At 50.1% G+C, this 23,393-nt stretch overlaps 1 protein-coding gene across 1 annotated transcript in view; it reads right to left on the reverse strand.

Moving 5' to 3' along the window:
- Positions 1 to 23,393, reverse strand: part of NCAN (neurocan) — a 220,557-nt gene that overhangs the window by 5,835 nt on the left and 191,329 nt on the right. The window contains exons 12-14 of the mRNA XM_078670555.1: positions 17,365 to 17,523; positions 3,858 to 3,940; positions 2,177 to 2,321 (exon numbers count right to left, since the gene is read on the reverse strand). Of these exons, the coding sequence (XP_078526681.1) occupies positions 2,177 to 2,321; positions 3,858 to 3,940; positions 17,365 to 17,523 (387 nt within the window). The remainder of the gene's footprint in view (positions 1 to 2,176; positions 2,322 to 3,857; positions 3,941 to 17,364; positions 17,524 to 23,393) is intronic.

Raw genomic sequence — 23,393 nt, forward strand, 5'->3', positions numbered from 1 at the left:
TGCTTAGAATAAGTGCCTCAAAGTCGTCCAGCATTGTCAAGGAAAAAAACAATCTTGCAGACAGCAGAATGCAAAGAAAAGCACAGCTATGGGGGTGCAATTTGCACCTCACATTGTCAAATAGAGAACCCCAAAGCGAAAGAGCTCAGAAAACTCAGGGTGGGCAGAGAGCTTGGGTTTTGCATTCATTTTCAATATTAGTAGGATGACCTGAAATCAAGATTTCAGCACAGAATGTTCTCATTTCCATGATTAATAAAATATGTATATTGAATAAGGTTATAAGAGCACCTAGTGTTTCTGTGAGGAGAGGTGGGGCAGTTTTAGAAATGTGAAAATATTTTACACTAGAAATGTTTTGTGGAGTTGGCGATAATTTTAATTTACAACATTTTGGGATTTAAATTCTCCTCCGTGAAATAGTTCGCCACAATGTGCGATAGATCTGTGCACAGATTTCTTTTCCCACCAGAATACATTTTGTTTCATGTATTGTTGTTATATGCGTTGTTGCAATAGTGGGAGTAATGCAATCTTTGTATCATTCTGTAAAACTCCAGGAAATAAATGATTTAAAGAAATCTCTCAATGCCACAAACCTGGGTTTATGGTAGTGTCACCTGTCATGCAGGCCTGCGGTGCGCCGCATGGGTCCAGCACGGGGCACAGGGCACCAGTGCTCGCCACAAGAAGCTGGCCACCTGACACGGTGTGTTACTGATGGGCACGTACGGGGGCTCTCGCTGGAGCTTGCCATACCCGCTGGGGGTTCAGAGTGCACTAAGATGGCATTAATAAAACAGCGGGGAGCTAATCTAACTCTCAGGCGTGGGGACAAGCACTTCATAATTTTTAATTGGAGCCTGGTGAGAGAAATTAAAGTTTGAGGGGAAGAGAGTGGCTGGGGAGGGAGGGGTGAGTGAGAAATGCGAAGGGTGAAAAGAGTAGACGTGAGAGGAGGGGAGAAGCTGCTGCGAGGGGAAAGCGGGGACTGGGTATGGAGAGAATGGAGGGAAGGGAGCAGGGTAGCTTCCATTGGTGCAGCAGGTGCAGTGGCACCGGGACCCGGTGAGGTGGAGAATTGAGTCAGAGCGAGAGGAGGAAACAGAGAATGGAAGGAGTGGCTAGAGGGCGGTCATTGGTGGGATGGTGGAGTAGAGAGAGGCAGTGGTGTTATGTTAAATTAGGGGGGGCCCCTGCAGCATGTGATGAGTCGCCCCGAGTTTAAATATCTAATAGATATTCATTTCACTGGGGCTGAATGAAGACCCCTTGGAGTATTGGGGGACCACCTGCCCTGAAGTGGCAGAAGGGCTCTGTGTTCCACCCCCAGGAATGGATAAAGCAGAGAGAAAAAAGAGGAACACATGAACAGACACAGACGTAGATACTTGCATGCACGTGCAAGCATACACACACACACATGTATGTGTGCAGACACAGAGTCACAGACGTAGGTGAATATATGCTACCCAGATGCACACACACACATGTGCACACAAGTGAACATAAGTGAACACCCACAAACAGACGAATGCTCACAGGCATACACTTCAATCCAGGCACAAACATGCAAATGCAGACACACAAAGAAGCACACAGACACACTTCCACACATAGAAGTGCACACAAGCATGCACATGCATGCACACACTGGAACATGCACACACAACAATGGTGTGTGCGCACACACATGACATGAATAATGCACACAGAGATGACACAAGTGCATACATGCGAAGAGACCCGATTCAGACAGGAGACTCCTGCCTTCCGAAGCATAAAATTGATTTATTTTAGCTGTCTCCCACCTAAAATTCCCTCTGCTTCAATAGAGAAAATATATTCCCCTAAGTTGGTTATTGATACATGCTTTGATGAAATGTACTAAGGAGATGCTGATGCCTTGATTCCTGATTTCCCTGAACCGTGATCTAGATAAAACTTATTGATTTGAATCAAACTTACTGGTGTGGTCTCAGTCATTGTGTGTGCTCCCTGCCTCAGTGGATGTGTGTGCTGTATGGTCACTTTACACCTAAGCTTTCGGGTGCCTACATGCTCGGGCCAAGCCACCCCCCGGGGAACTGGTGACCCCAGTTCCTACAGCATGTATTTGAGTGGAGATACTGACGTACACACAACATTAGACATTTCGCATGAGCAGGGGACTCACCTGTTGATTTTTTGCAGATGTAGGGCAGGTTGTAGTTGCAGGGGACGTCGTTCCACATCCCATTGTCGCGAGAGACCATCACGACACAGTTTTCTCCACCGGCAAAGAAGTTGTCGGGCTGGTTGACTCTCCAGTTCTCGTATTGCTTAGAACACAAAGACAGGTGGAATCAGACACTGCACAGACCTCACGAGGGTCTCACATCTACCTATGAACACCACAGAACCCTTCCTCGTGTGTGTGGAAATTGAGGGTCCCAGACCACGTGGAAAACAGAGGTACCTGATTAATGTTCCTTGGCCCACCACGGTATCCGCAGTAGTGAGGGCCACTGGAATTATGCAGCCGGAGAGGGCAAAATTATGTGGCAAGGCTGAGTTAATTTTGTGGCAACAATAGCCAAAATATGCTGCATGAAGTGACACATTTTGTGATAGTATTACTTGATTATTTTATCATTTTTATAGCTGGCAATACTGCCAGGGCAAATATTTCACCTTATTAATGCCAGTTTGACACCCAAATAGAGCAATAGACATTTGAAAGATGACCAGTCAACCTTTGAGAAGGACTTTACACTGTGCTGGAACACTTGTCGCCATGCTTTCAGTAACTTTTGTTCTGTTTGAGTTAGAAACAATTTTTTTTTAAACCTGCTGGTTATGCAGCAGATAATGGATTATGTGGCAAATGCAGAAAATTCAAAATGATGTGAAAAAGGCAGCAGCTGCAGAATCGCATAATTCCAGTGGCCCCGGAAGTAGCCAAACTCCATCCCTCCCTGTACACATATAAGAAAAGAACTTTGGTTAAGTGCACTACACTGCCCAAGGTTACACAATCTGGCCATGCAGAATTGGGAACTGCCCTCGTCAACGTGTTCAAGAGTACCACGCCTGGCTTTTTAGGTCTTGCCTACCAAACAGCTTTAGTTGTCTGGTCGCAAAAGAACTATTGTGTGCTATTCTAAAAACTTGAAGTGGACTTCATTGATTTCCACTCCTTCAATACTTTTTCCCCACCACCTTTATTTTTATTTCACCCCATCCACTCCCCATTGTTCGCCAACCCCTCACTGTTCTTTTAGTATTTATTTTCGAAAATGTTAAATGTCTTGGCAGGCCTGGCAGAGCCCATTTGCTACTGAGCTTCTCTGCTTGCACAAATGCAATTTAGAGTGACTGAAAATTGATTTTTTATATTTACTGTGGCAAGTGACACCAGCCATCTTGAATAGGTATATAAATAAAATTGCACCCATGTAATTAAGTAGGCATGCCCATGTATGGTAATACAGGCTCATACGCCATCAAACATTCACACTCTTACTGAATGACATGGACACCAACAGCGTCATGAAGCACACATTGCATCATGGTGCAATTTTTCTTTTTCCTTTTTTGCCAAAGCTATACTATATCGCCCAAACGATTTAGCAAAGCCAATAGGTCCCAAACGCCAGAGCTATTGGCTTTGCCAATGCTTGTCATTACTGGAGCACAAGCAATACAAAAAACCTTGACATGGGTTCCAAATGCACAATGTTGACCTGAAAGTGCCTCGACAGACCCACTGTTGGGATGGGTTCAGAGGCTGAAACTCCACCCCCCAACATTATGGTCCTAGAGGGAATTTTTGCCATTCATGAAACTACACCTCTCCCCCAGGGGTCTGCACTCACCACAAGGGTGTTGTCCGTCCACTGGAAATCCTTGTCCACGATCCGGTCGTTGAGTCCGATCCAAGTGTTGTCTAAGCCAAACGCTGGGGAGAAACGTACAAGATGCTTAAAACAGTGGGAAGGCCCAAACTTTTCAACAACTCACTTTAAAGTCATTTTGTGACACTGGTAGACTCTTCCCGGACGTCATCAAAACCCAACACACCCAGTTAACTGAATCCATCTTTCCAATCACCCCCAAGGATCAGTACTGCGATAACATAGGGTTAATGTAAAACTCTACATTATAAGGGCACGTCACTTCCAATCCAGGCTTTCTTTGAACTTAACAGAGCAATTTAGTTGAACCAATGGACTATCAGACTGGGAAACAGTGATGTGTAGCCGGAAGTCCTGGGGTGAATACGTTGTATCGCCTCCAACAAGTCTGGCTTGTGCTCTCGGAGCACGTGGGTGCAGACATCCATGCCTCAGTGAATGGAAAGCCGCCCAGTCGCTAAGTGGACGCGGTCCGTCCAATAAGCACAAACGATACTACAGAACACATTGCCATGAGGCCTGGGATAGCCAATGGTAAGAGGGGTTACTTGAATATTAAATGGGGACGGCCAGGATGAGAATGTTAGGTGGTCATCAGGGCACAGAAGAGACGGGCATCAGATCTTCGTCTTTCCGACTATTTTAGGCTGTCGCTCTCTTTTGTTATTGATAAATAATTAAACAACTAAATAAATAAACAAAAGAGAGACTTATAGACCAGGTTGGAGGCTAATATCTTAAATCCTTAGAGCTGTTGGCAAAAAAAGGTTTCCATATGTCTCCTGTTAGGTTAGAAATTGTTTGACAAAGCACAAGCTGGATATGAAGGGAGTCGGGGGGTCAGGCCTACAAATCTCATTTTAATTAAGAGCGCCACCATTAAGGACTTTTAACGAGTGTCGGGACAGGGACGCTGCTGCCGCAGTCACCGTACGACCTCCTTCGGGGTATTCAAGGCGCGAACACGAAATACTTCACCGGCGACAGTTTTGACAATGAAGAAGAAAATGGCTCTTTCATGGGACGCGCGGGCTTTGGCACGCTACGGTCTCCGGCGTGCCGGCTCAGCACATTCGGCGTGACGGATGGGAGCGCGGGCCGGCTGCAGCGGCTGCACGGCTCACATTATTAAGAGTTATGAGTATTACTGGCGGGCTTCGCAACACTGGCGAAGATTTTCTGCCATCCCCAAAAATCTATCTAGAAAGGGAAGGAGCTTGAAGGGAAGACAGTTTAATAGGAGCAGAGAGGGAAAGTTGGGGGCAAAAGAGACCACAACAAATTATTAACGACAAGGAAGATCTCGGGGGGAATATTCTCTGTACATTCAAAGGAACGGTCTCTAGAAGTCTGCAGAGTGCCTTTGCAACTCCAACTGTTGGCACCTTTTATGTTTATTAAGTGTTTTTGTGTGGCTGCGTCTCTTTCCGGTGCTTTCGAGTCTTGCCACCGGAAGCGGAAGTCTGCCAGAAGCCATTCAGCTCTGAGCTGAACCTCAAGAGCGCATGGAGATAAACAACATGAGCTGGAGGAGAAGAAACAGGAGAGGAGGGGAAGGGAGGGGAGGGGAGGGGAGGGGAGGGGAGAGGAAGGGAGAGGAATGGAAGGGAGGGGAGGGGAGGGGAGGGGAGAGGAAGGGAGGAGAAGGGAGGAGAAGGGAGGGGAGGGGAGAGAAGAGGAGTGAGGAGGGGAGGGGAGGGGAGGGGAGAGGAGGGGAGGGGAGAGGAGAGGAGGGGGGGGAGAGGAGGAGAGAGAAGAGGAGGGGAGGGGGGAGGAGTGGGGAGGGGGGAGGTGGGGGGAGGGGGGAAGGGGAGAGGAGGGGAGAGGAGGGGAGGGGGGAAGGGAGGGCAGAAGGAGGGGGGAGGGGAGGGGGGAAGGGAGGGCAGAAGGAGGGGGGAGGGGAGGGGAGAAGGAGGGGAGGGGAGGAGAGAGGAGCGGCGGGGATGAGGCAGAGGCCTCTGCTTAATTTGTATTACAACAATTGCCGCTGCCCAAAGTTTGACTCAGAACCCAGAGTCTGCACTACGAATATCAGGGGGCCAAACTACCAAGGATAAGTAGTCCTGATTCCACCTCATGCCTCCCTCATCCACAACCAAACGCGCTCTGCCCTTTTATGTCACTCATGAGGCTTCTTTATCACCCCTGCGTTCTCCCTTTTCTCTGTTCTCGTCTTTCTCTGGAGCTTTCTTTCCCCTTTCCTCTCACTTGGTGAAAAGTCTGATAAGGACACATAAGTGCCGTGCCCAAAAACATGAGTGCCAGTAAGCCCCACCACAACCACCGCCTCAAAATAAGCACTGGGAGGTACACTGCTTCAGTGCACTGGGGTAAGACTCATTCCCTTAAGCACGGTCTCACTCACTAGGTGTGAGTCTCACTTCTTGAAGTGGGTGATTTGTAACACTCATTTACTGAAGAACAGTCAGCTGGATTTAGCTTTTTTTCGGGGGTCAGGGGGGGGGGGGGTTGCATTATATAGCGCAAACTCAACCCAGAGGTATCAGAGCGCTTTACATAGCGCCAGTTGCATTACAGATGCACACATTCATTTTGTTAGGCACGGGGAGATGAAGTGATTTGCCCAGAATCACAGGATGTTGAGCCTCCCTGCCGAGACTCGAACCCAGTTACCCAGCTAAGAGGTCGACCTCTCTAGCCACTAGGCCACTTCCGCTACCCCGTGAGCCGCACACCTTGGTGAAACGCACAGCGTCTTTCGTTGAGTGTGAACCTTGTGCCTTGGAGTCCAGTCTCTTGAACTGGGATCGAATCTCACACTTGGAGCGCTCTCTGCCTTAATGGCTCAGCATTTGTATCTCTTGCTTCCAGCAGCAAAGCCTCACTCATTTGCAGTGACTCCCACTCCTTGGTGCACGGTGTCACTCGCACTGGGTGCATGTCTCACACACTGGTGCATAGTCTCTTTCATTGGAGAGACGGCTCAGGGCTTGGATCCGAGTTGCTGTCACTGTTGTGAATTTCAATGTCGGCCACCGAGTGTGAATTTTTGTGCACAATCTCACTCATTGGATGTGAGTCTCACACGTTGATCGCATTAGATGTGAGGCTGGTGCACAGCTCACCCATCTAGTGAGAACCTCGCTCTCTGGAAGGCAGTCTCTTACTGTGTGTGTGGACCCCATTTCTTGGAAACAGTCCCATTTTTGGACCATCTTAAAGTTGTGTTTGACTTTAACAGAGCCATGCCCCAGGGACTTTGGTCCCAAACTCCACAAATCTCACACAAGGGGAGTCCTGAGGCTGACATCTCAGACAGAGCTTTGCCTAAAGTGTAGGTGGACAAACCTTTACATGTCAAGTAAGACTGAGTCAAGATAGGGGCAGGCTCTCAACAGACACTTCTGCGTGTTGGGGTCAATGCGAAAAGATGATGGTTCTGCTCAGAAAACATTTATAATTCAGTCTTCTGCCATGGTCCTGCCTCAAGGGTGAAAACTCCTGATCAGAGAGAGAACAGGAGTGGAGGAATGGAAAGAGGTGTAGGGGAGACCCATGAGAGTTATGGGGAGAAGTACTTACTCCAAAAGTGGTCCTTTTTAGCAACTTTCAACTGTTATGCCCCATTTGTCATTGTTTCTGCACATTTCAGAATTAACAGAAGAACTTAATGCGATGGCGGGCGGAACCCGGGGCACGCGGGCGCGGATGGGGCCGGTGGCTCTGTAGCGACAACCACCGCCGTGGTCGGTCGCACTCCACAGGACTCCTCAGGTGAAGCTGTTTAATTACCAGAACACTGGAATAAGGGCTGTGATTAAACCTCAAACAATGAGCGAATTAGGGTTAATTAAGAAACCACTCAAGCGGGGCCCCCTATTTCACAGCACACCGCCTTATTGAGGCCTCAGAAAAGCAATCATTTTTATTAAACTTCAGAAGCCTGGTGCACCAAAATCACAGTAATTGGAAGGGTAGTTTATTGCTTCTGTTAGGAAAAAGCAATTCTTTGCTGATTGCGTTTTTCTGATTTTGAATGCTCTTGATAGATATCGGAGAAAATAGAGATACGCGGGTGTTTCTATGTCCCAAAATAATAGCCTGGCTTTGTAACACAGCCACAATACTAGAATCCTTCCATCTATTTTGTTTTAAGAATATCCAATCAATTTTGCATTTTTTTTATTTTTTTAAAAACATTTTTTTAAGTGGAACACCGGTTATCATGACAGCGGTTACATAAGCAGGTTACATTCGTAGTTAAGTAAGCGATTCGCAATATAGATACATAATCAATCATGACCAATTAGACAGTGCATCAATTCTTCAATTTTGAATTTTTATAGTTTTACAGACTTATTCTCTCTCTGATTTGAGAAGTTAGGAAATTAGAGGCAGGAAGCTACAGACACCCTCTCGCTTTCTTCTTTCAAACTGTACAGCTAACCTTGCCATCCAAAATTTACTCCAAATCTCTTTGAATGTTTCCTGTCTCTCCATGCTTGTAAAATTAACCCTGTATTGATCATTTACCTACTTATATATTTGTACGAACCAGTTATTACTCCACAAACTGACTCATCTTTACAAAGCAAAATTTTAGGTCACCATGTGATCTTTTTTTAAGTCAACAAACGGATCCTTGCCGTAAACACGCGTCCAGTAGCCACCGAGGATTCTACAGCCCTATAGATCGACTTCTTTTCTGGTCTTCATCGAAGACATTTTATATCGACTGTCCACCTACAAGTAGCTTTAATGTGTATTTTAGAAATGGCTGACAAATTCCTCCTCGCTTTACCCTTCAGGCTGCCATGTTGTATCTTTCGTTGCTAGGAAATGTTTGGCACAGATGTGGCTATTTCTGTTTTGGAGACAAACAAAATGGATCTATTCAATTTTCTGACATAACTTGAACAAGGTAGTGTAAATTTTCGGTACAGTTCGGGCAGTTCCACGTCACAAATTTCTCAGTCGTAGGATTTCGTTGTACGAATTTTTGTTTACAGATTTGTTAGTTGAGTGATTTTTATGGCAATGCTTGTAATTCTGATGTGTGCGGTATATATATATATATATATATATATATATATATATATATATATATATATTTTTTTTTTTGCCTTTATTGACCAACTTGTAATATGAGCCTTATTAGAAAGATAACATTTATGCTGGACTAGGAAAATGAGAAAATCAATCGCCGTGTCCGGCCCTGGAGAAAGGTTATTGATGTCAGAAGGTCAATGTGTGTGTCTGACGCCATAAAGACTTAAAAATAAAAACATCCCGGAATCCTTTAAAGTGCCCAACAGACCAAACAGAAAAAGAATAACATTTTCAGTAGCTTATGGAGACCTCTTTTGCATGTTTTTGCTTACTTTTGTGCAGCTGGTTGTGATGATGACGTCACATTTGTACACACATCTCTGCCCCCTGCACTGCCCCCTGCAGGAGGCTGATTATCAGTGCAGAGCAAGGAGCACCGGATACAAAGTCATCAGATACAAAAACAGGCTCACAAGATGGCCGCCGCTCTTCCAAGGCAGAAGTAAACCCAATCACCTCTTTGTGAAGTCTGTCTGGTGGCCGGAGTAGTATGACCCGGGTTGGGCTGTCCTCCTTTCAGTGCCGAACAAGTCTCCTCTACTGTGGGCGTTGTACATTTGGGGGGAATTAGTCGACTGCAGGGTCAAGTGCTATGTGTTGCAATAATTTACCTTAGAATTTATTTTTGCATTCTGGTTGGAATCTTGTTTAAAGTATAAACTTGGACGAAAATATTTTAACACAGATAAGTGCCTGGACATACAGACAGGCTGGGGTTCTGTTTTAGACCCCTCAAGTGACCTCAAGCCCCCCTAACTAGACTCAATTCGTGAAAGTGGACAATCCATGACTTTCATCCTTCCTTAGAATCACACCCAGGGTCAAGTGCCTCAAGTCCCTCTAACTACACTCAACTCCTGAAGGTGGACCCTCCACGCCTTTCATGATTCGTTAGAATCACATCCAGGGTCAAGTGACCTCAAGCCCCCCTAACTACACTCAACTTATGCAGGTGAAGGTGGACCCTCCACACCTTTCATCCTTCCTTAAAATCACATCAAGTGGGGGGCGTGGCCAAGACGGCGAGCATGGCGGACGTGGCTTGAACGAGCTCCGTCCCGCCGCTGGATATCCTTAATTGATCCTGCGTTGCCCCGACCCGAATCTGCCCTACAGTGTGTGGCTGTCCACGGGGGCTGAAGGGGACGACCCGACGGCGGTTCAGGAGCTCTGGCATACTGCCCTCTGCCTCCTTCGGCGGTGTGAGGCTGCGACAGCGGTGAGGCCTGCGCTGAGCACCGGAGCCGGGCCCTGGATTTGAGGGCGGCCCACCCGGAAGTGATGTGACGCCGGGGAGGCGAGACCGAGGAGTGCCGCCCCCATCGTGAGGCCGGCGGAGCCGTGGCCGGGGAGCAGCCGACTCCACAGGGAGCCTAGCGACCAGGGAGGGAGCGGAATCGGCGGCCTGCAGGCGGAGCGACCAAAGCCCGGACAGCGCTCGACCTGGTAAGGGGTGGCGGCGTGGTGTGCGGCCTGGTGGGGGAGGGGGTCGCTCCTGAGGCCATTCCCGGCCCGTTCGGCGGCTGACTCGGGCGCGGGGGTTGGGGGCCTTGGAGCTCCAGGGGACGGCTGCCCTTCCGTCCCTCGTCTTACCCCCACCCTCCTCTCTGCATCGTTCAGTGGCCCTGAGCCGGCCCTCTGGGGCTTGAGTGCTGGAAGAGGCCCATTTTTCGGCGGTTGTACCGGACCGCGGTGGGTGACACTAGCTGGGAGAGGCAGCCCTTACGAGCGTCTGGAGGATATTTGGCGAGCGCCTTGGCCTCTCCTCCGGGTGGTGCGGTGAGAGGACTGAGTTGCAGTCGGTGGCCTGTGGGACAAGGGGCTTTGACACATCCTGCACACTGTCTCTAACACGTGGCCCTGCTGCGCTGGATTGACTCTTGGGTCTGTGGCGGCGCGGTGCACCTCTTTGGGCACCGTGACATTGGCGAGATCTAAGTGGTGCCGCGGACCGCACCGGACTGGCTGCGAGTGCTAATCCTTGAGCTCTGCGTGGACAGTTGGGGCCGTCCCGGTCTCCCTGGCGGACTGTCCAGGGCTCCGTGAGCGCCATGACTAGAGGAGGCAACAGCGGGGGCTCTTCGAAGCAGGGCCCGATGGATAAATTCGCGGGGCCGAGTGGGGGCGCCGGGGCCCCTGGTGGTCACCAGGGCTCAGGACCAGATAATGCAGCATTGATGGCGGCGATCACGCAATCGAGGGACATGGTGGACGCAAAGATAGGGGCGGTCGGAGGCGATGTTACCCTGCTTCGACAGGATCTACGCAACGCGGTTGCCCGTATCACGGAAGCTGAGACCAGGATCACGGAGGTGGAAGACGACGTAGTGATCCTCTAGAAGAAGGTAGCTGCCATGGAGGGGATCCAAAAGGGTCTGGCGCTGCGGGTGGAAGACGCGGAAGGGCGGGCCAGGAGGAATAACTTACACTTTGTGGGCTTTCCGGAGGACTGTGAGAAGGGAAATATGGAGGCATTCTTGACTCAGTGGCTAGAGAGTTGGCTTCCACCGGACTCCCTTTCGCACTGCTTCATCATAGAGCGGGCGCATCGTGCTCTTATCCCGAAGCCGCCTACCGGGGCTCGTCCCCGCGCTGTGATAGCCAAATTGCTTAACTATCACGACAGAGACACGATCTTGCGACAGGCCCGCGCCAGGGACCCTCTCATGTTTGAAAACCACAAAATCCTAATTTTCCCGGACTACACCAGACTGGTCCAACAGCAACGGCAATCCTTCACTGCAGCGAAAGCGCGCCTACGAGAATTGAAAATCCCCTATGCCCTGCTCTATCCGGCCCGGTTGAGAGTGGTGTTTCAATCTCGCACTCAATTTTTTAACTCTCCGGAGGACGTCTTTGAGTGAACTGATGAAACAGTGCGTGTTAAGGTGCATACCCCTCCGAGACGGGGCTCGGACTCGTCATCCACGACGGAACCTAAGAAGACGCCGCGCAGATCACGCAGCAGGAGCAACTGGAGGTCGCACTCCCAGAAGCGCCCGCCTCCCCAGGAGGAATCGGTGGAGGAAGCTGAAGCGACGGACTCTTCCCCCCCGAAGTCTTGAGACCCTGTGCCGCATTGTACTTAGCTACTGTTACGGGCCCGAGGGGCCGAGGAGGCATCATGGCGGTGGGAGGGGGGTAGATGCTGATTACGGCCATGCCACTTGTACTGTAACTATATGAATGTCTGTTTATGGGTGGAACATGGGTCGGGAGACGCTCGAGAGAGAGCGGGCCTTCTCCCGGAATTCGTTCCCACGCGCTGGGTGGGGGTTGTTCGACGCCTGGTGGGTAGTTGGGAGGGATCCATTGGCGTAGTGTGTCTCCGGCCTCCCGTTGGAGGCTCGGGATCGCCTGCACCGCGACAGGTACTTCAATGTTGCTGAGGTATGGGGTGGGGGGTTGGAGGGGGGGTTGTTGGCACAGTTTGAGGTTGGGGGGTTAGCGGGGGGGTAGGTTGGGGTGGGGGGGTTGGGGAGGTGTTGAGGGGATGGGTAGGTTTAGGTTATGCACGGTGTATACGGGAGCCGGGAGGATGGTATGTGTATGTGTGTGGCCTCTGATGCCCGACAGATTGAAGCTATGGCCTACTGATGGCGGCTGATGGACAGAGGGTGGAGCCCCCACGCGCTTCCCTACGCATTTTAAGCTGGAATGTGAGAGGGGTGCTCGACAAAGTTAAGAGGGGTGCGGTGTTACGAATGGGGAAGAAAGAAAAGGCGGACGTATTGCTCCTTCAAGAAACGCACCTTATGGGCACCAAAACCCTTAGCCTGCGTAGATATGGATATGACCAGGTGTTCCATGCTGGGTTTGCGAGGGGGTCCAGAGGGGTTGCAATTTTGATACACCGCAGAGTACAATATACCCACGAGACACAATGGCTGGATGCGCATGGTAGGTTTGCATTGGTCAAGGGAATGGTGGGTGATGAGCCCATGGTGTTCGGCAGGGTCTATGCTCCACCCCCGCTGCAAGAAGCCCTGATTGAACAACTGTTTGATGTCTGGGCCGAAATCCCACATGTGTTGACAATCGTGGGCGGCGACTGGAATGATGTGATGAATGGGAGGTTGGACCGTTGTAGGCCCGGGGGGGCTCAGTTGCCTGAGACCTCCACGAAACTGAGCAGAATGGTGCAGGGGATGGTTGGATGGATGCTTGGCGATACCAGCATGCATGTAGTCATGAATTCACGCTTGTCTCTGCAGTCCATAAATCCTTCTCTCGCCTCGATTACTTCTTTGTCCCCCAGCCCTGGATAGGGAGGGTGGGCTCTACCTCCATACTTCCGAGGGGCCTGTCGGATCACTCCCCGATTTCTTTGACGCTGCTGTTGGGTGCGAGGCGACAGCCGTTTCGCTGGCGCCTCTCCACGTTGCACCTACAGCGCGATGACTATCAGTCACACATGGGAGAGGTAATAGCGCATTACTTGACCGAGAATGATGGCCCGGATACAGACGCCATGACCCTGTGGGAGGCCCTGAAACCGGTGCTTCGCGGAGTGGACATTGCGTGGTGCGCAGCGGACCGTAGGGCCCGCAGGTTGGCCATTGCGGAAGCGGCGAGTCGGGTTCGTAGCCGAGAAGCAGAGAGCACTTCGGGAGGGAGCGGCGATGCAGTGGGGCAGTTACTCTATCATCAGCAGCGATATACCTCATTATTATTAGATGAGGCCCGCCAAGTTTGGCTAGCTACGCAGAGTAGAATTTGTCAATGGGGGGACAAATCCAGCACAATGCTCTACAGGCTGTGCCAGGGTACCTTTCAGGCCCAGCCCCTGCCGGGACTCCGGGACGAACTGGGTGGCCCGGTAACGGCCCCGGAGGTCCTGGCCGAGACCTTTGCGCAATACTACGCGACACAATACGCCCCCCGGGATTCGCTCCCGGCGGAGGAGATCGACAAATTCCTAGCGGATCTCCCGCCCCGGGCGCACTCGAACGACGATCGTGCCCGACTGGACCTCCCGTTGTCAGCTGAGGAGCTGGGGGAGGCTCTGGGTGAGCTGAACGCTGGCAAGGCCCCTGGGCCTAACGGCTTCCCATGCGAATTTATGAAAACGTTTCATCTTCAACTAGGGATGCGCTACAGGAAGGCTCTGGAGGCGGCCAGGGACTGTGGGTGTCTGCCGGCGGACTGGCGACACGCAGAGGTGGTGGTCTTTTGCAAGCCGGGGATGCCGCCGGATCGCCCTGAGTCGTATCGTCCGATCTCATTGCTTAACTTTGAAGCGAAGGTCTTGGCTAAGGCCTTAGCGAAACGCCTTCTCCCCTACATTACGGACTTGGTCCATCCTGACCAGGCCGGCTTTATGCTCCACAGAGCGACAATACATAACATCCGACGCGCACAGTTGGTGGTGGAGGCGGCGCGGGCGGCAGGCATCCCGGCGGCCCTTTTGCTAGCGGATATAGATAGGGCGTTCGACTCCCTGAGCTGGCCGTATCTTCGGGCACTCCTTCTCCGCCTCAACCTAGGCCCGCGTTTCCTGTCCTACATTCATTTACTATATACAGATTTGACAGCGGCGGTGAGGGTAGCGGGAGCAGTGTCCGGCTCATTTCTGATAGACCGAGGTACCCCACAGGGATGCCCTCGCTCACCCTACCTGTTTGCTCTGGCAATGGAGCCGCTAGCGGCTTGGGTGAGAATGGATGCACAGCTGCGTGGGGTGGAATGGGTGGGGGGTCCGTCCGACAGAATCGCGCTCTATGCGGACGATGTCCTTTTCTTTCTTACGGACCTGAACAGATCTGGTCCTAGGGTCCTGGATATAATGCGTATCTTCGGCGAGGTGTCCGGTCTCACGCTAAATGTGCAGAAATCGAAATTGTGGGTCCTAGGAGATGGTGGAGCCCTGGGTCCTTGGGCGTCGGCCCTTCAGGAGGCGGCGGGAGGCCTGAAATATCTCGGGGTCTTTTTGACAGATATGCCGGGAGTCTCGTGGACCCGCAATGTGCTACCTGTGTGGGATAAAATACGGTCGGATATGCAAATATGGTCCAGGATGCCCCTTAATGTTTATGGACGCTCGGCCATCTTTAAGATGGTGGCCCTGCCCCGTATCCTGTACCAGCTTCAGAATCACCCGTATTCTATTTCACCGCAGTGGTTTAGACAGGTGGACTCGGCTTTGGGTCGATTCTTGTGGACGGGGGGGCAGTGAGGGTGGCACTCCGTACCTGCTTCCTCTCGACGTACTGTGGGGGGCTGGCTACATCGGACGTCCAGTCTTACTACCAAGCGTCACACCTGCTGGTCCTCAACGAATGGTGGTACGGGGATCGTGGCGATCCGACCTATGCCCTGGAGATACCTGATGGACCCGCACACGCTCCATACAGTCTTATACTCGGCGGCCCTCCGGAAACGACTCCCAGCGGTCACACAGACAGTGTTCCGGGTGTGGCGCGAGGCGCTCCGACGCATGGGATGGTGGAACAGACTGACGGGGGAGACCCCGCTGTGGTGTAATGGGCGATTGCCGGCGCTAGCTTCCCTGCGGAGCTTCGATGGCTGGGACGCTATCGGCGTCTCGGCGCTGGGCTACGTCATGAAGGGCTCGGTCCTTAAATCCTTTCAGGCTCTGCGGGACGAGTATGACATGCCCCAATCCCAATTTTTACGATACCTACAGCTCCGACACGCCCTGACCCCCGCTATAGCGGACTTGACTTCTCTACCGGAGTTCAGCCCCCTGGAGGCAAAAGTTTTTATGGGGGAATTGGAAACCAAAAATATATCTACCATATATCAGACGCTAGTCACCCACTGTTCCCCTTCCCTTGATAAACTGCGGCTGGTCTGCGAGGGAGATGTGGGGTGTTTGGAGGAAGAGGACTGGAGAGAAGCCCTGGAGGCCCCCAGGGGAGCTGCGATTGCGGTGCGCTTGCGCTTTATTCAATTTAAGTACCTACACAGGGCGTACTTTACGAGGGAGCGACTGTGGAAGGCGGGGCTGATAGCCTCCCCGGAGTGCCTGAGATGTGGAAGTGAGATGGGCTCCTTTATTCATACGGTGTGGGAGTGTGTGAGGCTGCAGAGTGTGGGATTGCCTGGCGGAGGTACTGGGCTGGGAGCTTCCCCGTTCACCAAAGTTGGGCCTCCTGCACGTTATGGAACAAGTGGGGGGGAATGTATACAAACGTCATCTCCTTACCTTGGGCCTCATCGTGGCCAAAAGAGATATAGCCAGGGCCTGGAAGGCTCCTAGAGCCCCGCTGCTGGAAGTGTGGAAACGGGGCTTGGACTATTCCATGGGATTGGAACGCCCAATATTTGAGGCCAGGGGGTGCCCTACAAAACATTTTAAGGTCTGGAAGAAATGGGCAGATTACAGGGGCCTTCTGTTGGACCCCCCGGCGCCTCGGGCCACCGACGGGGACCGCACCTTGACTGGTTCTGGGTAAATTGGTACACATGCAGTTATTATGATTATTAGACTCCTCTTGATGGACACTGTAGACAACGTGCGGGGCGGGGGGAGGGCACCGGGTGGGATGCCGGAGGGTGGGACACGAGGGAAATGTTGACTGAATGTATTTGAACATGATCTTGTTATGAGCACACTGCCTCTCTGATTCCTGGGGAGCGGTGATTTATTTCCTGTATTCTGTCAGCTTACAAACTCTAATAAAATTTTGTTCTGAAAAAATCACATCAAGTGACCTCAAGCCCCTCTAACTACACTCAACTCATGAAGGTGGACCCTCCACGCCTTTCATCCTTCCTTAGAATCACACCCAGGGTCAAGTGACCTCAAGTCCCCCGAACTACACTCAACTCATGAAGGTGGACCCTCCACGCCTTTCATCCTTCCTTAGAATCACACCCAGGGTGAAGTGACCTCAAGCCCCCCTAACTACACTCAACTCATGAAGGTGGACCCTCCAAGCCTTTCATCCTTCCTTAAAATGTGGAAGAGGTGTGGCGCCGCGGCCAGGGCGACTGACGCTGGAATCTGGGGCCCACGGTTCGATCCCCGGCTCCGGCGGCAGGTTAGCCCAGCACCATGTGACTCTGGGCAATAGCTCGCTTAATCTTCCCGACGGCCCCCCAGCGCCTAGAGACCCTTACGGGTGATTGTGCGCTTTACAAATGTGGACTTTACTTTACTTTAAAATCACATCAAGTGACCTCAAGCCCCTCTAACTACACTCAACTTATGCAGGTGAAGGTGGACCCTCCACACCTTTCATCCTTCCTTAAAATCACATCAAGTGACCTCAAGCCCCTCTAACTGCACTCAACTCATGCAGAAGAAGCCACCACGCCTTTCATCCTCCCTTCCAGGAATCACAGCCAGGGTCCAGTTTCTGGAATCCTGATTGAAACTGGATTACATTTTTTTTTAAGTACACCTGTAGATAGGCCCCAGTTGGGTTCTTACTGTTCAGGTAGTCCTGCTCCGCTGGGGAGTGGATGCTGGCCAGGTGGCCGAAGCGTTGTCGGCATTCCTTCTCGGCGTGCTCCCAGTTGCGGCGCTGTGCGAAGTAGTGGTAGCAGTGGCCCTGGAACTTGTGCCAGTTGTGTTCACAGCCCTCAGTGTCTAGGGGAGAAAGGATGAAAAGGGTTACAAACCATCATGTAAAAATGGCCCTAACCCCTGCTGACTCTCCCTTACAGGCCAGCAGGAACATCTGCAGAGCTCACGACAAGTCAATGCTTTTGAAACACCATTTGGACTGGGGCAGGGTCAGTCAGCTTTCCATTGACTGCTGCTGACCAACAGGGTTTTTGAGATGGGGGATGCCACAAAGACCCCTCCCACCTCCGATCCGAATAGAACAGTTAACTTTGACCTACAAAGCATACTTGCATACATAGACACATTGATAGAGACAGACTTTAACACAAGCGTGCACACACATGCATGCTCACACTTATGTGTTGCACTTTTACACTGACCGGAAAAGAGCTTTTAATGCCCCAATGTATTGGCACCGAAGGATGCACAAACCGGTTGGAGCATCCTTAGGGTGCAACAAAGGACATCAAATCACGATCAGGGACAATGGAAAATGCTACCCAGAGATGGAGGTGCGGGCTCCCACTCTTTTGCTGACGCAGCACACCCTGATGTTTCACACAAATCTCCCTTCTTCAGTGTTTCTTTTTATTAAGTTACTAGCGTACCCGTCGCGCGTTGCTGCGATCTCAGAAGAAAGGAAATTTAAGGAAACTTGTTATGATAACATTCAATTTACATTGTGTCATTTTTATTGAAACTTATTCATTTTAATATGGAAAACATTTCAAAGTGTTGTTTTAATTCTGTTTTTTTATTCGAGTGCTTGTGGATACATGATATTTTTTGTTTTTCCGTCTGGTGCGTAGACGAATAAATCAGGTTTTCCGACGCGTGAGCTGGCCACATACAGTTGTCCACGTGAGAAGCACGGATTCTCCAAATCTAGTCCACACACTTGCAGCGATTGTCCTTGTGCTTTGTTGATGGTCATTGCAAAAGCGAGTCGTACCGGAAAGTGTAAACGTTCAGTATTGGAAAGATTATGAGGGCCCTGGGTGGCCGATATTTAACAATTTTTTTTTTTTGCCAGAAACCTTCGCGGGAGTGTACTCAACAACTTTTAACACATTTTTTACATTTTATTTATTTATTTATTTTTAGCCAGAAACCTTGGCGGGAGTCTACTCAACAACTTCCCAAAGTTTCATGCCGATCGGATGAATGGTGTAGTGTCATATAGATATGCTTTGCCTATACGCTGTGTTAAGTTAGCATGAGCTTATTAGGAGTTTAAACGCCATTTTACCTTTCTGCTGCTTCTGCACACGACACATAATTGTTACTTTAGCTTTGAGCCTAGTAGAATGTTTTGCTTCACACAAGAATAATATGTTGTTGCTCTGATATCAGCTTTACTTGGGTACAGTGAGTGCCGAAGCCTTCAAGGATATCTCGACACAGTGGTTGTTGTGAGGTCTGATCTTCGCACGTTCCTAGACATAACATACATGCAGCTGCGGCCAAACTCTGGCTTTAGGCGTGCTTTATATTGCACTGTGCAGAGCATGCCCCACACTTGATGCTTCGCATGCAGAGAGCTGGTGGATGATGATGTGATCCCTTACCACTAGGATCTGAGGTATGGGGCCGCTCTGCTAAAACCCAAAGAGACCTTCTTTAGATATAATATAATATACTAGCAAGGGAGGGTGCGAATTAGGTGTCTTTTTAGCCTTCTTCCCTCTAGCATTTTAACATGCTTTCACCGTTTGTATTCTATGGACTCGTAACTATGCTGATTACTTTGTTTCTTATAATATGTTTGCTTGTATTAGCTAAGATACTGCGTTTGAGAACACTGCATTAGAAATAAACATTTCAAACGTGCACGTGTCTTCATTGACTCCTCGTTCTGGATTGATATGTTAGTATAACGAAAGAGTGTTCATGTGTTCCATGTTACCTGAGGTGTTCTAAGTCCATGTTCTGGGTTGTCTAAACATTGGGAGTTTGTAATAACCACTGAGACACTGTAGCTAGTCTGGTAGGGGATTTTGGGTACTAAGGTGAGTTTTGGCACACCCTAATTCCCTGAGGTTCCAAGTCTCTATGCACAGTTCTGTATGAGAACGGAATCCCTGCGACAGTAGTAATGCATAAAGGACAAACGGACATACTTTGGTTTTTATATATATAGATTACAGTTAATTATGACTAAGCCGTCTTTACTAGTGGTATGTTTTACTGTCTGAAGAAATGTTTGTTTAAGCATGGAAGGCCCTGTCTGCTATCCAGGTATTTACTTACAAGTGCATCTGTCAGAACATATGGACACCAGCAGGGATTTTAAATAGACATATTTTCCAGTTCCCTGGCTGCAAAGGTGTGAGATTCAAAATGGCGGTCATGCCATCTATAATTTCCAGAGCTGTTTTCTTCACCTCTATGGCTGTGCTGAGGCGAGGAGTTCGACCGGAGCCTCCTTCCAGGGTTTTGCCAGCTTGTCTTTGAGTGAACAGAGATCACCAGCCCTCCACTTACACCTATGACAGACATATACGTCCTAGAAGCAGTCGCTGGTCTATCCCCAGTGACAGCAAAGCCAACAGCAACAATCCTGTCGTAGCACTCTACGGAGCCTCTCCAATCTACCTTCAGCTCCAAGCGCTGCACTTCCTCAAAGTGGCTATACTGTCCAACTCGGATCAGGCCTCTTCGACCTTGTCGTGGACCACAAGCTTGACGTCCTGCTCCTAGCTGATAGATAGATCACACTTGACCACAGGTCATCGACTATAAACCATGGTTCATCAATGGCCATCTGTTGTGCATTTGTGTCTATCCATAGTTCATCTACGGCCATCCATGGTTCATCAAAGGTCAACCATGCTACGTCAGTGATGAGCTACAGTGCATCAAAACCATGGTTCCGCAATTGTCAAAGATCTTGCATTAATGGCCAACAATGGTGCATCAATGGTCCTCCACGGTTCGTCAATGGCCAATAATGGTGCATCAATGGTCCTCCACGGTTCGTCAATGGCCAACAATGGTGCATCAATGGTTCTCCACGGTTCGTCAATGGCCAACAATGGTGCATCATTGGTCCTCCACGGTTCGTCAATGGCCAACAATGGTGCATCAATGGTCCTCCACGGTTCATCAATGGCCAACAATGGTGCATCAATGGTCCTCCACGGTTCGTCAATGGCCAACAATGGTGCATCAATGGTCCTCCACGGTTCATCAATGGCCAACAATGGCGCATCAATGGTCCTCCACGGTTCGTCAATGGAAAACAATGGTGCATCAATGGTCCTCCACGGTTCATCAATGGCCAACAATGGTGCATCAATGGTCCTCCAAGGTTCATCAATGGCCACCAATGGCGTGTCAATGGTCCTCCACGGTTCGTCAATGGCCAACAATGGTGCATCAATGGTCCTCCACGGTTCGTCAATGGCCAACAATGGTGCATCAATGGTCCTCCACGGTTCGTCAATGGCCAACAATGGTGCATCAATGGTCCTCCACGGTTCGTCAATGGCCAACAATGGTGCATCAATGGTCCTCCACAGTTCATCAATGGCCAACAATGGTCCATCAATGGCCCTCCACGGTTCATCAATGGCCAACAATGGTGCCTCAATGGTCCTCCACGGTTCATCAATGGCCAACAATGGTGCATCATTGGACCTACACGGTTCATCAATGGCCAACAATCGTGCCTCAATGGTCCTCCACTGTTGATCAATGGGCAACAATGGTGCATCATCGGTCCTCCATGGTTCATCAATGGGCAACAATGGTGCCTCATTGGTCCTCCACTGTTGATCAATGGCCAGCAATAGTTCATCAGAGGCCACCCGTGGTTCATAAATGGTCAACCACGGGTCATCATTGATCATCTGTGGTTCAATGATGGTCAACCAATGGCCACTTATGCAGTATTAATGATCATATTCGGTTCGAAAATATAATTTCCAAATTTTCAATTTTCAAATTTCATTTTCTTTTAGTCTGCAATTAGAAGAGGAATGATAAGATTCCACCTGGCACTAATCCAAATGAATTAAATGGAATATAAAATAAAACAAATGACAAGAGTAGAGGTTTGTGTATCCCTATCTTTCATTGAAACACATAATATGTTGGTGCGGCCCCTAGGGTACTGCACTGTCGCCTATAGATTGTAAGGATGGTTTCATGTGGTCTTACCTAGCCAAGTGTTTGAGGCGAAAGGCTTCACACAGTTGTCAAATCCTTTGTGACATCAGGCGTGAGAATCTCTTACCAATTCTCACAACAGCAAGGCTCATCGTAGTTTCCTTGAAACATCAAATAGTCTCCTGCATCATTAGTACCCAGCCACAGGTGTCAGTCGACTATGTGCACCGGCTACACTGATACCGCCAAGTAAGGACTGTTACGCTTGGGGTCTTGACAGATTCACTGAAGAAGGTTACAATATGAGGAGGGCCTCAGTATAGGGGTCTGGCCTCAGTATAGGGGTCTGGCCTAGCTTCGCTTCACCGCAGTCTGCTTCGCCACTATCTTTGTACTTCTGAGCCTCGACAGCCAATGGGACTTCGTAACACTGCACGCTAGTCTTCCCCATGGCAACGCACTACGGCACTCGGCAGCAACTGCAAAGGGACGGATTATCTCAGGCGCTGACACATGCCAAGCCAAGCGGGCTGGGTGGCAGGGGAGAGTGGTGGTGGGACAGAGAATCGGAAGATGATGCACGGTGGAGGAAGTGCCAGGTGAACAGCATGGAGGGAAGACGCCATGTTTGGAGGATAGCGGGTCGCATCGCGGCGGCAGGAGCTGGAATAGAAACTGATGAGCTCAATTTAAAAGGAATTAGCCATCTGGAGCGAGAGCCAGAGACTGCTCAGTAGCATGCTGGGAGGTGTTTATGGAACTCCCCCTTATATTAAGGACTCATTAGGCGGGGAGGGGCAGCGGCTTCTGGCAGCAGAGGGCAGAGAAGGACAACACATGCTAAAGATGCATCAGCTGCCATTGCATCCACTGAGCTAAGGAAACCACAGCCCCACCTGCTGGCCTGGACAAGTAGCCACAGGCCTAGGAAGTAGTTCTAGAGAGTGCCGGATACCTCGAAGGCATCAGTGAGAAGATTGGAAGTTTATCCACAGCTGGGCCACATACTCCGGGGAGCTGGCACCTTCTCTAGAAGCGGTGGGCACAAGCTCAACGGGCCGACAACTGGCAGGATACTCCACACCACTCCTGCACTATGAGAGGCAGTCATCCATACACCAACACATCCGACTACACTCACCTACCCACCTAGGGCTATCCACACCACACCTGCAACAAGGCAAACACCCAGGCGCCTTTCAACCCACACACTAGACAGCACTACACCTCAGCACACCACCTAGCCCCAGAAGTCACTGACGGCAACATGCATCAACATGAATGGACAACACCACACCACAGCAATATCACCCTCACATCACCCACACTAACTCCCCAACAAAATAACAACCCAACACCCATACACAACACCGTTTCACACCAAGCAGTACACCCAAGCTTTTCCCATTATAACAGGTTAGAGGCACCGAATAACTTCACTTACCACTCTAGTTTAAGACAACATACATGCAGATACTTCCACCCCAATCACTTATCACCGCCACATACCAAGCCAGCACACACATTCACAAACCACTTCCAGCAGCAACCACTCCATGCTGCCTCTTCTGATCTCACACACCCAATAACCGAGACAATCCAATCAAACACTCCTGATGTCTCTACGTCTGTAAAGATTCAACCACTCACCTCCACACAAAACAAGGACATCACACCAACCCATGACATGTGAGCTGAATGCCCAAGTACAGAGATTTCCAAGGTAACAGCAATACGATGTTTCAAAGATAGAAGCTAACTCAGGAACCGTTACAGCAGAC

Source organism: Lissotriton helveticus, chromosome 12 (genome assembly GCF_964261635.1).
Source record: "Lissotriton helveticus chromosome 12, aLisHel1.1, whole genome shotgun sequence".
Classification (NCBI taxonomy): domain Eukaryota; kingdom Metazoa; phylum Chordata; class Amphibia; order Caudata; family Salamandridae; genus Lissotriton; species Lissotriton helveticus.